The sequence below is a fragment of the Rhea pennata genome, chromosome 9, assembly GCF_028389875.1.
Source record: "Rhea pennata isolate bPtePen1 chromosome 9, bPtePen1.pri, whole genome shotgun sequence".
In the NCBI taxonomy this organism is placed as follows: Eukaryota; Metazoa; Chordata; class Aves; order Rheiformes; family Rheidae; genus Rhea; species Rhea pennata.
In genome coordinates, this window is record NC_084671.1 from 16461098 (window position 1) to 16477398 (window position 16301).

Below are 16301 nucleotides of genomic sequence, written 5' to 3' on the forward strand. Positions count from 1 at the left end.
GTATTAAATTCTCTTAAGTCAAACTAAGCTGCGACTTCTGACCAGTGGCAGCTGTAGGCATGTGGGACCTGCCGTACATGACATGCTGTGCACACTGTATAGCAGCACAGCTGGAGGATGCCTCCTCTGCAGGTGTGACTTTGGTGTTTGGGCCTTAGTAACACATCTGGAATATCCAGTGCATTGCATGAATTATCAGTGTCTGTATTAAGCTACTGCTGAGAAGGGATAGAGTTTAGGTGAAGATACAATTGCCAGTACTTTATGTAGTGTTCTTTATAAAATTTACTGTTGTACAAAGAGAGAATAAAAGCCAAATATATGACATGGAAGAGGCAGAAGCTTTGCAAGATATATTTACGAGTAGACTGTCTCTGGAACAGAAGTTCCCTTTTCTTCTTTTTCTCTAGTCAACTTTGAATTTCCTTTTTGACTTTGTGTTAAATTTTGAGAAAGCTGGAATAATTCAGATTCATGAGGTTGCACTTGCATCTGTTATTCTCTGACTTTGTGATGCTTTTTCTATCATTATGTCATGGGCAGTATTTTTTTTTTTTTCCTTTTGATTGACTGAAAACCCAGTTGCTTCTGATTTACAGGGAATCTTTGATTCTGTTACACTGATGTTGTCTTTGGGCAGATGAAGGCTTTGATGCTGTTTCCTTCTTGTTCAAGGTCAGCGTTGCTGCTCTAATATTTGACAATCATTGGATTACAGAGTTGTTAAAATACTAAAGTGAGGAAAGCGTATGTAGTTTGACACAGAGACTAAGTATTGCAACTTGTGTTTTCTTATTATTGAATGTCATTTCACAGAAAGATCATTGCTCCGCTTGTAACTCGGCATGGGAAGCTTTGGTCCAATTTTTGGGGTGCTTTGAGCCCGGATGGCTACTATGCTCGATCAGAGGACTATATTGATATCGTCCAAGGGAACAGAGTGTAAGTAATTGTGGGTTAAGGTTTGAGGTCAAGGCACTCATGTACTGTTATTAGGAACATATTCTTACCTTACTTGCATTATTTTGGAAAAGCTTATGTTAGTTATGTTGTTTAGCTTTTTTCGTTTCATAGATACGCTTTCATTTTCCCTTCGTTTCCAATCCGCAGCCTGAAATTGAATAAATAGCAAAGAGTTTAACACAGTGAGCTAGTTTTTGTAGTGGGCACAGTCATTACTGGTACTGCTCTGATTGTGTCTGATTACTCTGAGTGCCTAATATAAAAAATAGCAAAACAAAGAAATAGCAAAGCAAAAGGGTTGTAGTTTCTGTCTATGTCCCAGGAACCTCAGTCTAAAGGAGTCATTTGAGGCATGCATCAAATGGCTGCAAGGACTGCTTCATCTCCTCTGGACAAATAGAGTGTTTAATCAACACATAATTGAACGACTGTAATCTGTTTGTTAATGTCTTTCTTGTGTGTTATGTCTGGGGTCTTGAGAAATATTTTGTATCACAGCCTTTTAAGTTACTCCCTCCACAATCAGTGTGATTTAAGCTTATCTAAGCTTGACTTTCACATGCAGTGATGACTTCTTTTCCTTGCCCTGAAAAAACAGAAAGGTCTGGAACAGACTGTTTGAACAGGACTGGCTTTTCTTGCACTGCACTGAAAGATGTGCTCTTGGTTTGGGAGACTTGGTGTGGGGAAGGAGGAAAATTGGCAACGCATGCATTGTACAACAGCAATGCTTATTTGTTGATATTGGCCCAACTCACATAAATACATGGCCTGCTGTAGACAGTGGTATTTGTGTGAGAAGGTCAGACCAGCTGTGTGAAGCCTCAGTACAGTGCTTAAACTCATCTGAAAATCTGTTTCAGAATTATTTTCTCAATCTGGCAGTGTAGAATAATACTGTAGTATAATGGAATTTGATTGATAGCCTTGACTATACAAACATGAAGTACATTTGTAGCTAAAACTTAGAGAATTTGACTTTTTTCCCTTTTCATGACAGCACTTCATAAAAATTCAATTACTGCCTACGCCAACATTTGGGATGTAATCTCTTTATGTCCAGCTGTAGTTTTTCACAAGTATTGGGAACCATTCAGCTTCATTGCCTTGAAGCTTACTTTATCTTGTCAGTAAATACAGATGCTAATTTAATAAATATACAACAAATAACAGCTTCAGTGACTAAATTATTTCCATGTGTTTATTACAGAGGAGTATGGAATATTCCTTATATGGCTAATATATATTTAATTAAGGGACAAATTCTCAGATCAGAGATGAAGGAGAAAAACTACTTTATACGTGATAAGTTGGATCCTGATATGGCTCTCTGCAGGAATGCCAGGGAAATGGTAAGGTGTATCTATAACAGCTTGCTTTTAAATAGAATACACTCGGACTGCTTTGTGTCCTGCTACACTTGACCGCTTCACTTGATTGATCTTGGATTTTGTATTTTTACTTCTAATTAAAAGTACTGGCCAATTTTTGTGATATATTAGCGCTTTAGGTATATTTCTTTAAACTATTGAGAAGAACAGAGTGGAGTTTTTTTCTAAGGCCAGTGCATTGGTGCACTGACTACATGATGTTTTTTATTTAAACACACTGAAAATTCCTATTGAGGATAAAATATCTTGCTTGTTGACACAACCTCAATAGGATGAAAGACAGCTCAACTTTACCCCTGCTGTGTATGACTTCAAATTTATCAATGCATTTAGAGCTACTCTGCTATCCACGTTTTTATACGATATGGAACTTCTAGCAAACTAAGTTGGAATATTTAGCAATTTTATAGCTGAGTAGATATATTTTAAGCTAGATGGCAGACAGTGTTGATATAAAAATCCATAGTGATTTATGAAATACTATCTATCGTATTAGGGGGCATGGACTCATTCATTTTCTAGGTTGATTAAAATTGTATCAGAAGTTTTTGTTACTTGCATTAAGCTGTAAGTAATAAGAGAAAATGTATTTGTACTGTAAAAATGTGAATATATAAATCCACATTTCTACTGATATTTACGCTAGTTTCAGCACAGAAACAAATAAGAGCTAAACCAGACCTATTTCCAGACTTTGTAGCATTGAAAAATAATTTTGCTGAATTGAACAAGAAAAGTTGGCAAGTATTAATTTTTTTTTTATTCCCTCATAACAAGGCATGATTTCCTTTGTTTGTACTGATTCTTCAGAACATCACAGTCAAATTCTTTTGTATTCAAACCTTTGCAGCATCAGTTATGGCAAACCTATGCTTCCCGTGTGCTCGTTAAACTAATCTGACTCTGTGGCTCATCAGAAAATTGCATTCTCTTTTTCTCTTTCTCAGTCTGTGCTGCAAGATGGTCTGGTACTTGCTTGTTTTTGTATTGCAGCAGATAAGAAGGGGCTGGTGGAAACAGCTTTGACATGTACATTATGAGCTTTGCTTGGAAATGCATGTTGTCTGTAAAGGCATATCAGCTTTTGGTCAAAGGCTGCTACTTCCCTAATATAACTGTGGAAATCTAATAGTACTTGGACAAAGAGAAAGCGACTTTGTATCAGTCAACTGATGTAATGATTCTCCTTCATTTTAGACTTTACAAAGGGAAAAAGACTCCCCTTCTTCGGAAACATTCCATATGCTCAGACCCCCAAAGGTGTTGCTTTATTTTTTTTTTTAATTCATTAGTTATTATTACATGCGGTATTATTCTACCACAGGAAGATCCTTCTCTGTCCACTTAATCTCAGCAAAATACTGCTTTAGCTTTCTCTTCAGTCTTCTAAGGTTCAAGTTTTCACCACGGACGCGTTCTTCATGACCAGCCCAGAACTTCTTAGAGATGCTTGAGGTTCTCTCAGGGAGATTTCTCAGTACTTGCTAAGTCCAGGTCCTTTTGAAGTGTATCAGCATAAGCATCCAGTGATCTGTCCATCAGTAGCTAAAATTGGTTCAGCAGCCCAAAGAAGGAAGGAGAGGAGCCTTGGCAGTAAACTACGATCATGTGTGCGGCAAAGTTGCTTCTCACTCCAAGTGCATTGATTTATCCCAAATGTTCTGGCATATTTCCAAAGAGGATAAACTTTTCAAACGATTTTTTGTACAGATGGATTTTCCCCCATCTCTTTGAGACTTACAGTGGTATTAAATTAGAATAAAACTCAAATCACTAGCAGGTAAACCAGGCCCAGTGACAGCACAGGGCAGGTGTGAAATCTATGTAATTTAAAGCTGTTTTCCTTCTCCTGGACCCTCCTCATTCTCCCTGCTGCAGCTACTTAGTAATTTGGTAGGGGCCCAAAAATGGGCACATGTTTAGCATAATCATTATTATTCTGACAATTTAACTCTTTTTCAGACAGAAGCATAGATAGAAGTAACAAAACATCCAAACGGGAATGCCTTCATCTGCTGCAAATCTAAAAGTCACAGATGATTCTAAAATGAAGTTTTGATCTGAAAAACAGTAAAATAAATTTAAAAAAATATAAATTTCTTATTTGAAAAAAATATTTTCTGCTATTATTTCTTATCAAGAGTTCTCTTAGTATCCTGTGTTGATAGCTTGATAATAGAGCCATGTTTCTATTATCTTAATATTTTGCACATACTTTGCAATATTTGCTCAGCTATTTTGTACCCTAATCTGAATTTTACTGTGTTGTATTTGCCAATACCTTTTTATTTCAGGCCGATTCACAGGATGAATCATGTAGTTAATCCCCTGAAACACATTTCTTGTTCTGATTTCCATTAGTCCTTTCTCTGTTAGCTCATTCTTTCAGATTTTAATCAGAAACTAAACTTCAGATGATGATTTTCTTGTGCAGGTGTTTTCAGTGTGAGAACGGGTACTTCCAGTTTGTTAAACACTTAGTGTGGTCTGCTTTAGATTTTATGGGGAAAAAAGATATATTTTACTTGCTATAACTGTAGATAGTTTTGCATTATAAACAATATGTATTTGGTTAATTTGCTTAGAAAATAAATTCAACTAAGTATTTATTAAGGAAAAAAGTACTAGCACTACACTGTGATTAGAATCAACCATTTGAAGATTTAAGATACTGAGAATTAAAAATGAACAATGCACATGTATAATATAAATGTACAAGTGTGTGATATTTCACAAAACAAGCACAGGCATAAACACACAGATATTTTTAATGTTGTTTTTACTGAAATAGACAATTTTGCTAATGATGATTTTTTTCTGTTTGGTGTAGGGTGTTTTCATGTACATTACCAACAGACATGAATTTGGAAGACTTATTTCTACAGCCAATTACAATACCTCCCATTACAACAATGACCTCTGGCAGATATTTGAAAATCCTGTGGTATGCATCTAATTATTCATAAATAATTATTTTATTTTAAAAAACTATTTTAAAGTTTTATCTTGTTAAGGACTTTCATGGCATTTGGCTGGAGAACATCTGGTTTTATTATGCAGTAACTATTGATCATGTTCTATACCAGCTACTTAAGCCAATGACAATGTATCATATCAGTAAACCAATGACTTGAGTAAGGAGTTGGAGATACAGCCATAATGTAACAGGTCTTGTGTTTTAGAGATGATGGGATCCAGTTCATTTAGGGATATGAGAAATGTTTAATTTTGTCATGCTTTCAGTACAGCAAATGAACAGAATGGCTATTACTTTTTCTATCATTTTAAAATGGAACAAGTGAGTTTTTAATGTATCAAAATAATCTTTTTCAGGACTGGAAGGAAACCTATATAAATCCCAACTACTCCAAGATCTTCACTGATAATATAGTAGAACAAGTAGGTATAAATATTATTAGACTGCTGTTTTGGTCTGTGGCTGTATACCTTTTGAAGTTTACAGCAGAGCTGAACTTTTGCACTTCTGAAAATTGGATGAGAGTAGTCCAAAAATGAATTGGTAGATTGCTCCAAATAATATAACTGTCTAAGTAATTTCCTTCTCCAAAATGCAATTGTAGTTGATTTGGAGTTTGTAGTTAACGGATGTGTTTTCCCATATCTAATAACGGCAAGCTCTTACAGGAGCTTTTCTCTAGGTGTGCCTTTTCATATGGATTCTCTAAGATCTAATACGTGTGAACCCAGAAGGAAGCTTTTCCTTCAGCCTCACTGGATGCTTCAGAGGTCTTTTTTTTCCTTTGTCTGGCTGCTTGCTTTCACATAACTGGACATAACGCTTTTAAGGTCTTAATCATTGTATCAATGGTGGCTGATGGGTTCTATGGCAATTAGGCACAGCAATTTAATTAACCTTTCTTAAGAAACTAGGATAAATTGTTCTCACGTTTAAAGCCATGTTATGTTTGAAAACTGTTTTTCTTATTAGCTCATACCTAGAAGGCCAGAGTTATCATTTAGACCAACCAAGGCACAGAATACTTAAATATTTGAATATTCAAGAATATTTGGGTACATAGTCTGTTCATTGTGGGTGGTGACATACAGTGTGGCTCTTTGTTCTTCCAGAATGAAGCCAAACTGTGGTGTGGATCAAGAGAAATTATTTAGATGTATCTGGATTATGACTCAGAACAGAATTACTGATATTCTTTAGTGATTCAGAAGAGTGAAGAGGTCCTTGGCATGAGCTTTTTAGTTGTTGAAAATAAAAGATAGCAGTAATAACTTCTACTGAAAAAAAAAAATCTGTGTTCATTTCTTAATAGCCATGTCCAGATGTGTTTTGGTTTCCCATATTTTCTGAGACTGCCTGTGATGAATTGGTAGAAGAAATGGAACATTTTGGACAATGGTCTGGTGGAAAACACCAAGTAAGTGTCTGCCTATATAAACAAGATCTTTTTATTAAGAGAGTAAATAGATAGTAGTAAGCCATAGTGTACTACAGTTCCAACATTCCAGTAATTGCTAATGACCTAAGACATCTGCCTACAGTATAAAATGCTTAGTTTTGTCCAGCATGTAGTTTGTTGTTTGGCAGATTTGGAGACATTCCTCAGTTAACCTTGAAATAGTCAATTTGGATGCTAGCAGCAGTGTAGGTGCTGTAGCAATGCAAATCCATGACGTTCATCATTATTTAGAGAAGTTTTACTCTTTTATCTCTTTAAGTTCTAATTTGTCAGACTTGTCTCTCTAAAGAGTCACTCATAAATGTAATGAGCTATTGTGTTCGTGTTTGCACAAACCTCAAGGTGTTCATTAACTGCTGCTAAAGTTAGAGTGCTAACAGGAAGGTTTGTCACATTCACAAACCTGTGTCCTGGAAACAAGATGAATTACAGCCATCATGACTTCACTGTAGGAAGGAGCTTCCAAAAAGCCTTTCTAACATACTTTTATCTTTACATTATTTTAATATATTTATTGCCATGGCAAGCTGAAGGCTTGTGTTCTGATGATCCGATATAAGTTGAGTTGCTTAGTTCCTTTTATATCACAGTCATTAAAACTATTATTTAACTTAGGCTTACCTTCATGAAGTCCTTATAAATGGGCAACACATGCAAATATTGACTCACCTTTCTAAAATTTTTCAATTTCTGTTGTTACTTCAGTATTTTTTCCCCCAGCAGCTAGCTGTGAAATTAATGTGCAGTGAGCTCAAATGTACCCGCTGGGGCAGAGCACTGTTGTAGTTTTGTGATTCTGCAGATTTCAAGCCAGCATGTGTGGAAGTGCCAGAAGCATTCCATGCTCTTATTTCAAGGCTATTTATGGTGTTCTCATTAGGACAGCCGTATTTCTGGAGGTTATGAAAATGTCCCAACTGATGATATTCATATGAAGCAAATTGGACTGGATAATGAATGGCTGCATTTCATAAGAGAGTTCATTGCACCAGTAACACTGAAAGTCTTTGCTGGTTATTATACGAAGGTATGTGTTTAAAACTGTTGCAGGCAATTATTGGATGAATGACTAATTTAAGTATTTTATCAAATATATCCTATCCTATTTGGTTGGTGAGTTTGTGTGCAACATAGCAATAATTGCAAATAAATGTTGTTTTGTTAATTCAGCTCTTATGAACAAAACCCCATGTGTGACTTGGAAGTCCACATACTGAAGTCTGTATATCTTGTTTCAGGGCTTTGCTTTACTGAATTTTGTTGTAAAATACAGCCCTGACAGACAACGTTCACTCAGACCTCATCACGATTCCTCTACGTTCACAATCAACATTGCTCTCAACAAAGTAGGAGAGGACTTTCAAGTAAGTTTGCAACTTATTTATTGCAATAACATGTCTTCTGAGTGTCTAACATTTGTTTCTACACTAGACCTCAACTTGATATACTTACAGACTGTGTGGAAGAGGAAAATAGAGATTGAAATATATTATTGCTGGGTGTTTTTTCACAAATATTAGATTTGCACAATTGCAGATTGCAGCGTCTGTTGATGCAATCAAACTGTATTAGGCAAATCATTTCAGTGGAAGCCAATGGTGGTGGAGGGCTGGGTATGAAAGGAAAACTTTGGACATACGAACTCTTTCACTTTCAACATTTTGGAAATGCTTCATTCTTGTATTGTGAAAAACAGGTTTTTAAAATTATTTTGTATAGTCCTAAGTTGATTGCAGTGGCTTCTCTTCTTTATATAATGTGCTGAGCAGGGAGGTTGGACTAGATGATCTCCAGAGGTCCCTTCCAGCCTTACTGATTCTATGATTCTATGATAAAATTGTTTTTATCAATTGTCTCCTGTTTTAGTTCAGCCACAGAAACAACATATTCAATCATATTTCTCTCTCTCTCTCTTTTTTTTTTTTTTTTTTTTTTTTTGAGATATATTATTTCCTGCTTAACTATTGAGTAGTTCAAATAAACCAACCCTCAGACTGCAGAGGTAGAAAGGGCCGTGGAAGTAATATCCAGCCTTGGCTAGTAGAGAAGCTTGTCCTGTTTTACTTATTTACACTTACACTTAACACCCATGAGTATATTCCTCAAACCTCTGCCTTTAGAAAATACTGCTTCTGTTTGGAAATAACAGCCAGGAGGACATTTAAGATTTATTTAAATGCTGTCCTAGATAGAGATGCTGTGTAGGAACAGGATCTATAAACATGATTTGCTACTCTCTGATAGCAACTGTACTAATGTTATCAAAGGGCTGTTCAATAATATACGTCAGAATTGCTGCTTGAATGAATTGCTATACAGAGAATACTGAAGCAAAATGAGGTGAAATCTCTATTACTGTAAATGCATGGCTCTTAAGTACTGCTTTGAAGATGAAACCTTGTTAGTATGGATAGTAAAATTTATTTATTGTTAACAGCCTATTAATAATAGCAGAATATCTTAAGCTTTGGAGAAATGAAAAGGAACCTATTCAAGAATAATGAAAGGTAAAAGATCTTCCTTTTAATCTTTTGTTACAGGGAGGTGGATGCAAATTTCTTAGGTACAACTGTTCCATTGAGTCCCCCAGGAAAGGATGGAGTTTCATGCACCCTGGAAGACTGACTCATTTACACGAAGGACTTCCTATCTTAAATGGCACAAGATACATTGCAGTATCATTTATTGATCCTTAATTTTATTTTTTTTTTTTTGCCCTCTTCAGTGCCAGTGTTTGATTCTTTACATAAAAATTTATTTATAGTTTTCTTCCAGAAGATGGTGAAAAAAGAAACTTTTAAGTAACTGCTCCTAGACATCAGGATTACTTTAGGCTAAAATAATTGGGGGTAGGGAAGGAAAAATGCTTTTAAATTGCTGGAGATTTTTCAATATCTGCTCTGAGCCTTAAGTCACAAAGTAAACATGTCCTGCTTATTTTTTCCATTCTGCTGTCTTAAAGAATGGGTAAGGAGGAAAAAGCATTTTATAATAAATCCATTTCTTTGTTGCAAGAAAATCCTAAATACAAAATTATTTGAAGAAATTATTGTGGTTTTTATTCAGTAAAGTGACACAGCTAAAGTTGCGTGGTCTGTATCTTTGGCAACAGCCATTTAAAAAACCACAGCATAAAAACACCATCAAGTGAATCTCATACACAGTTGCTGAGGTTAAACAATAATTCCATGTGCTGGTATATACTTTACAGAACATCTCAGTAGCCTTTCTTCTTAATTCATTTTAAATATTGAAATGTGCATCTTTAGAAAAAAAATAAAATTCATTGCAGAGATGGACTAATGATATATAATTTGACAAAGAAAAAAAATGGTTTTATCATTTGCTTTAAGAACTCATCCTGTTAAAATTTTCACTTTTCTTCACCAAGTGTCCTTCATTTTAAATGAATTATTTTTCTAAATATGTATTTGAACCCAACTAATACTGGGAATCTGATGTTTATTTTCAGAACACTGGTAAATTTTAATATCAGGATGTTTTATAAAGACAATTTTCTACTCTTATTTAAAATTACTTGAATTTTGTATCAGGAAAATGAAATTGTGGAAGTTTCTCTTTTAAAACTAAGGGTTTTGACTTGCAATTTATTTTAAAGAAATCCATCTAAATATTCCTACTGTATCTACTGTTTGTAATTTAAAGAAACTTGAAGCAAACTAACTCAAAATCAACCGTGCCAAAATGCACAATGTGTTGGAAAAACTTGTGAAAAATAAAGGGTAATTTTAAATTAATACAACAGGTTTTACTTGACTGCCTTAGGTAGCTGTTTTGCACATTGATGTTGTCCTTACAGAGATTATATTTACGGACAAATAACTTAAAAAGGTATTGTATAGATATTTTTATTGGTAAGAGTTTCTCTTTGTGTTGCCAGTTTTCACCTTATTTTTGTTTACTGTTGAAATTCTCTTTTGTGAATTTGTGCCCATGCACAAAAACTCGCCTTGCATTACAAATTCCTGCAGCAAGAGGCACGCTTGTCGTCTTGGGAGCCAACCTTCCTTTTTTATATCACAGATGTTTTTTGGTGGTCTGAACAGTAGATCGCTTTCCACCTGCTAATATCTGAAGAAGTTTAAATTGCTTTTCCTGCAGAAGCTTTATTCAGAGCTAAAAAGATTGTGAAAGAATTCAAAGATTATTTTTTTTTTTATCCAAAATAATCAGGTTTGCTTATTTCCCTGTTCTGTTGTTTTGAGATTTAGGGAGTAACTGGGCTGAAAGTCATGCCGAAGCAAATACATGGAACTTTGCATATTGTAGTGAAGCGGGGTGGTTTGGAAAGGAATGGCTTCGCCCAAGAAAGTCGTTGCTTTTTCTTTGCATTTCTCTTTCTTTGCTAGGTTTTCTCCGTTTCACGTCAGTATTTTTCAGATCGATAAACATGTCCCCCGACTTTGTTTATGTGCTTGAAACTTTGCACGCTCGAAGCCAGCCCTGTCTTGGTGAGCTTCCCCGCTCGGCAGCCCCTTCCCTCCCTGCGGGCCGGAGGGCCGAAGGCAGCCGCTGTGCGCCGCCCTTCCCGGGAGCCTGCCTGTGGCCCGCTAGGCTCACTCGGGACAGAGCCGCCTCTTCACCGCGGCGTCGGGAAAGGGGGGGCTAGTGCTGTGAGGAAGCTTTCTTGAAAAAACAGCAGTACAACAAAAAAATCCTTGAACACAAAACACAGAGGAAGTTTTTTTTTTTTTTTGCAGGTTTCTTGCATAATTTGTGGGTTGTTTGCATAATTTTTGCTTCTGCATCACATTTGATTATCCCTTTTTTTTATTTTGCTAAGTATTAACTGATATGATTGCTCTACTTATTGTTAAATTTGCATGTTTACATTTTTAAATTCACTCTATTTGCTATAATGGTGTGTTTTAGTGTGCTGCACATTTCTTGGAGTGGAAAATGTGTTTACGAAGCTTAGGTTCACACTACAAAAATCCTCTCTCGCTTTATTTCTAGCGATGAAACATTTGCCAAGGTTAACAGCTCCCTTTCGGGTAGGTGGCAATGGATGCGGTGAACAACAGAGCCCTCATTCATTTCTTAGACATTGACAGATACCAGAAAAAAAGTTTGTTCTTAAAAGTTCCCCTGAGTTACTGTTGAAAGCTTTACTGTACTGTTAGTGTCTTGGTACAGTCGCTCATACAGGCTATACTGAATTACCACTACTGGGAAATCATTTTTAATTTTCAGTAATTCTAAAAGAATTTAAAAGGTTTTTTTGGTTGAATCTTCTAACCAAGCCGGATTTGGGACATAGAAGATAAATACACCTGGAGGAACATAGCAGCCTTAATTCCACCAGTGTATGTGAGACCGTAGGAGTACAAGGACATAAAGGTGCTCTGCAACAAATGAAGCATTTGTAAAGTATCTGACCTGTTTTGCTTTCACCTAGCTTTATTTTTTCACTGGTAAATACTTGAATCTGAGATTCAGTGGTTTGGATACGGAAGGGAGAACAGGATATGGGCAGGAGAAAATTCCTTACATTTTTTAACCAAACAGAGTGAATATAGTTTTGATGGGTTTTTTTCCCCCTTCTCTATTTTTCATATTCATAGGCTACTTTAACTCTCTAATACTCCTAAATAATGTCCAGGGCATTCAGGAATATTTTCTACACATTTAGTCGTCTTTAACATTACTGTGAAGCAAAGAATTCTAATACGTATTTGTCTTCATTTTCTCCTAAATAGTTACCATTCCATTGCTCTGGTGAGGTGATAGGAGTAAGACTATGATAAGCCCAAAGGAAGATGAATTTTCAGTGAGGTATTCATTAATAATGGCATCTATTTGACTATGGTGGTTTTTTGTTTGTTTGTTTTAATGCCTTTTATCCTCATTTTATTTTATTTTGGAATAAATGTTAATTCAAAGCACAATAGCCTTTCTTTTGCAATGTGTAAGAAATAAGGGGGTAAAGATATTTCAAGAGAGGGAAAAGTCTAAAAAAGACCGCTTAGCATTCTTTCCTCTCACATTCACATATTAGTTTTGCTTTTATTTTTCTCTTTAAATGAATATGTCCAGATTTTTCTGTTAGGCTGCTGCAGTGAGGTTTTTAAAGAATTCATGCATTTCAATTCTTTTGGTTTGTTTCCGATAGTCTTCGCTGGATTCAGTTGTGAAAGCAGTAAGTATTGCTTTGAATCTTCGTTCCTTGACTCATCACTTCCTTGCACAGAGGAGCAGACATTTTCACATTAGGATTAGGTTAGGGTTAGGAGCACAATTACCTCTCTCAGGAGCCCCCTTTGACTGAGGTAGCTGAGAAATGACTTGGTTTTCTTACTTTTTTGATTGGGGTTTTTTGATTTTGTAGCAGAGCCTGGGTTATAGGGCAAAGCCTTTATAAAACACATGCTTAGAGTTCATATTGGCAGGTCAAAAGGGAATCAAGTAGCACCTAATTTATACTAGCAGAACTGCTAAACTATGGAGTTCAAGGCATGACTAACTCATTGAGGACCTTCAAGAGACCGCAGCTGTTCTGTTCTCTTCCTTTCTAGTGTGCTGCCAAGGCAGTTAGTCTCTGGCAGCAAGCTAGTATCAAGCCAACAGTAAAAGTGAAGTGGGAGTCAGTGATGCAGGGTTCTCCTTGCACCCAAAAGGTGGAGGAGTCATCTCTAGTTGTTCTCCAGCATGGTTTCCCACTGGCCTTAATCTGATGAAGCTGGTATTTCTCTTTGTCAGCAGCAAAGAATGGTCTAACATTTCCTGTTTTCAAAATTCATTTCTTATATGCAACTCAGACATTAAACACAGTTGGAAAAAGATGCCTTTGTCATCTTCAGTGACACTTTTTATTTATGACAGTTGTATTCTGGTTTTTTTTCTATAATTGTATTCCAGTTTGCTAAGTCCAACATATAGGATGATGGTTGTCCTTTAGGGTACTTTGTGGGGTGGAGATGAAAAGGGAATGGATCAGTTTTCAGGAAACTTCAAAATTCACCTCCACATAATTGCTTCTTTGACCAGCTATCAGCACAGATGTGTACAGCGTGTTCTGAGGAGCAGCTGACTTCCTGACCCACTGCTAAGGTTGCTAAATGTAGAGAGAAGATTGTCTTTTTTTTTTCCCCTTGGTAATTTATTACTTTTGGAAAGTTAAACTTCTGGATGGAAATTCATTCTTTTTCTTCAGAAAAACTGTTTTGGCTGCGTTTAAAGCAATGTCCCACAGGATTGTTTTGTACAAGAATCTGCTATGAGATAATCTAACCAAACAAAATGTAGTCAAGGTACTTAATAAAATAGGCAACAGTTCAAAGGTAGGATTTCACTCAGCTTAGTTACAACCTCTGGTGTTAGTGCAAATTTGGAAGCCTGCGTGATGGATGTCAGTTATGCCACCAGCAGTGCTTCAGAGAAATGCTATGCCAAGTAGGGAGCGGAGAAAATTTTCCTTTAAGGTCTCTCTTGTGTTCTGAGTCTGGAATATTGTCCCCTCTTTGCTGCCTGCTACTGGTTCACAGTTGTTGAATGTCTCCGTGTATGAAGTCACATAGTAACAAATTTATTCAGGAATTAGTCATCTGGCTTGAAACCAGAACATTTTTTTTTTCTGAGAATTTTGCTCAGATGTGAAAAGAGCTGCTCAAATACTAATGACTTTGCACTACTTTATTTCCTCCCTTTTTGAGCGGGTAGAAGGGGAGGAGGGGAAATACAGAGAGGAGGAAGGAAGTGGATCGTATTTAGTTTAAACTACTTTCTCATCCTAGCATCTGATTTAGTACAGACTGGGCATGAAAATGTTGCATTTTCATAGCTTCAGCTGGAATGGCAGTTAGATCAATACTTAAAACCCATGAGATGTATATACAATTCTTTAAGGCATCAGGACCTACTCTTCAAAGTAGGCACAGTTAATCCTTCAGATTTTAAGCTTTCTCTTGATTTAGGTTGCTAATCTCTCACAGTATACATTCCTCCATTGGTGGCATGTGAAAATAAGGTTTGCAACCTTATTTTTAAGTTTTAAAGGTTTTCCTTTTAAGAAAAACTCTATTTTTAGTGTAGTAATTTTATTTTTAAAATTAGAAAAGCATTTTTTCCAATCACGTAAGGTAAATAGTCTTCTCCGTGTAATACAACAGCAGGACTAGAATTACTGCTTAGGTCTTGGCTGTTTAAAGTGCCCTGGTGACTGGTAACAGTAGTATGTTTTCATTCCACAAAAGCGTGTCTGACTTCTGTTGTTAATATTGGAAGGAGATGTCTTTCTCCATCTTCTTAGAGTAGCAGAAAGGATGGAGAGGGGGAGTCGGTGAGGGTACCCGAGAGAGATGGTTTTACTCTGTCCTAGGCCCTGGCTGCACTCGGCACAATGATTACAGAGAAATTATTTTTTGCCACTGTAGTCGGATCCAGCTTAGTTGCTCCCTGGGGATCTGTTGCATATGAAGAGCTTGGAGAAAGCTGATTGTGCTTTGTAAGGAAGAAATCGTTGGGTATTTTAGTACCTGAACTCTGAGCTTACTGGAGACGTGATTTCCCCCCACCTGGAGACTTCTAACTACTAGAGCACAGCCATAACCAAAGGCATTTCTGTAAGAGATGTTATGTCTCACCAAGCTTTAAGTCCCAAAAGCACAAAGACATTACAGCTTTTTAAAGGAAGGGTCACCAAGGTGATGTAGGTACAATGCATGAAAATTTCAGGCATAAAGAATTAAGTACAGGCAACTAAACCCCAGTGTTTATCTTCTGAAATATAGGGTAATCTTAATGGCATGCAGGCTGGTGCACAACAGAACAATGAACTGCTGGCACAGACAAATTTAGAGACTGGTCTTCTCTGAATTGCTTCACTAAACTCTGATTCACCAGAGAACATGAGCTATTTGAAATGTTTGGTCATTATTTAAAACATGCCCCATAAAGTATGGCAGGCATCCGAGGTCTTTGTACAGTAAAATAGTATTTTGCCTTAAAGTTTTATACTCTTTTAGAGATGTCTTTACTGTGCTGTCATGAATTAGAGTGGAATTCTTTATAGTGTTACTTGCAATAAGAGGAATTTCGTAATTCTTGTACTTCAGTCATATGCGTTAATCAGCCTGAGAGCACTTTGGCCATTTGAGGTATGAACGGTTTTGTTCTCTTAGACTGCTTTGTCCATCCTCTCATTACTCAGGCATTTGTGCGCACGTCGCTTTCCATCCAAACCATATTCCCTTTGCTTCTCTCGTGTTTGCCAGATGACAGCTTTCCAACTGGGACAAAAATTAGTGTGGGTGGCAGCCTATTTTTGCATATCCTCAGGCAGGACTAAGGAGGGCAGAGACAGGGGACCATTACTTTAAAACGTTTTTGAAATGTAAAATTTAACCGTTTCTTATGCCTTAGCATTACTGCCAGTGAGGAGTTAAATACTGAAGGTATGACTGATACATGCCTCTATACAGAACATAGAGGTTACTTTTTGATAAGTTCATCATAATTGATATGGTTACTGAGGAGGGGAGGATGCAGCATC

General features: G+C 36.5%; 1 protein-coding gene across 2 annotated transcripts in view; it reads left to right on the plus strand.

Moving 5' to 3' along the window:
- Window positions 1–10559, plus strand: part of PLOD2 (procollagen-lysine,2-oxoglutarate 5-dioxygenase 2) — a 55522-nt gene extending 44963 nt beyond the window's left edge. The window contains exons 12-20 of one of the 2 annotated variants that reach the window (XM_062582704.1): window positions 817–942; window positions 2174–2315; window positions 3552–3614; window positions 5185–5298; window positions 5688–5753; window positions 6644–6748; window positions 7671–7817; window positions 8029–8154; window positions 9331–10558. In XM_062582704.1, the coding sequence (XP_062438688.1) occupies window positions 817–942; window positions 2174–2315; window positions 3552–3614; window positions 5185–5298; window positions 5688–5753; window positions 6644–6748; window positions 7671–7817; window positions 8029–8154; window positions 9331–9486 (1045 nt within the window). In that variant the 3' untranslated portion in view covers window positions 9487–10558. Of the gene's footprint in view, window positions 1–816; window positions 943–2173; window positions 2316–3551; window positions 3615–5184; window positions 5299–5687; window positions 5754–6643; window positions 6749–7670; window positions 7818–8028; window positions 8155–9330 lie in introns of both variants that reach the window. The other variant, XM_062582705.1, reaches the window with a different exon arrangement.
- The last annotated feature ends 5742 nt before the right edge of the window (window positions 10560–16301 follow it).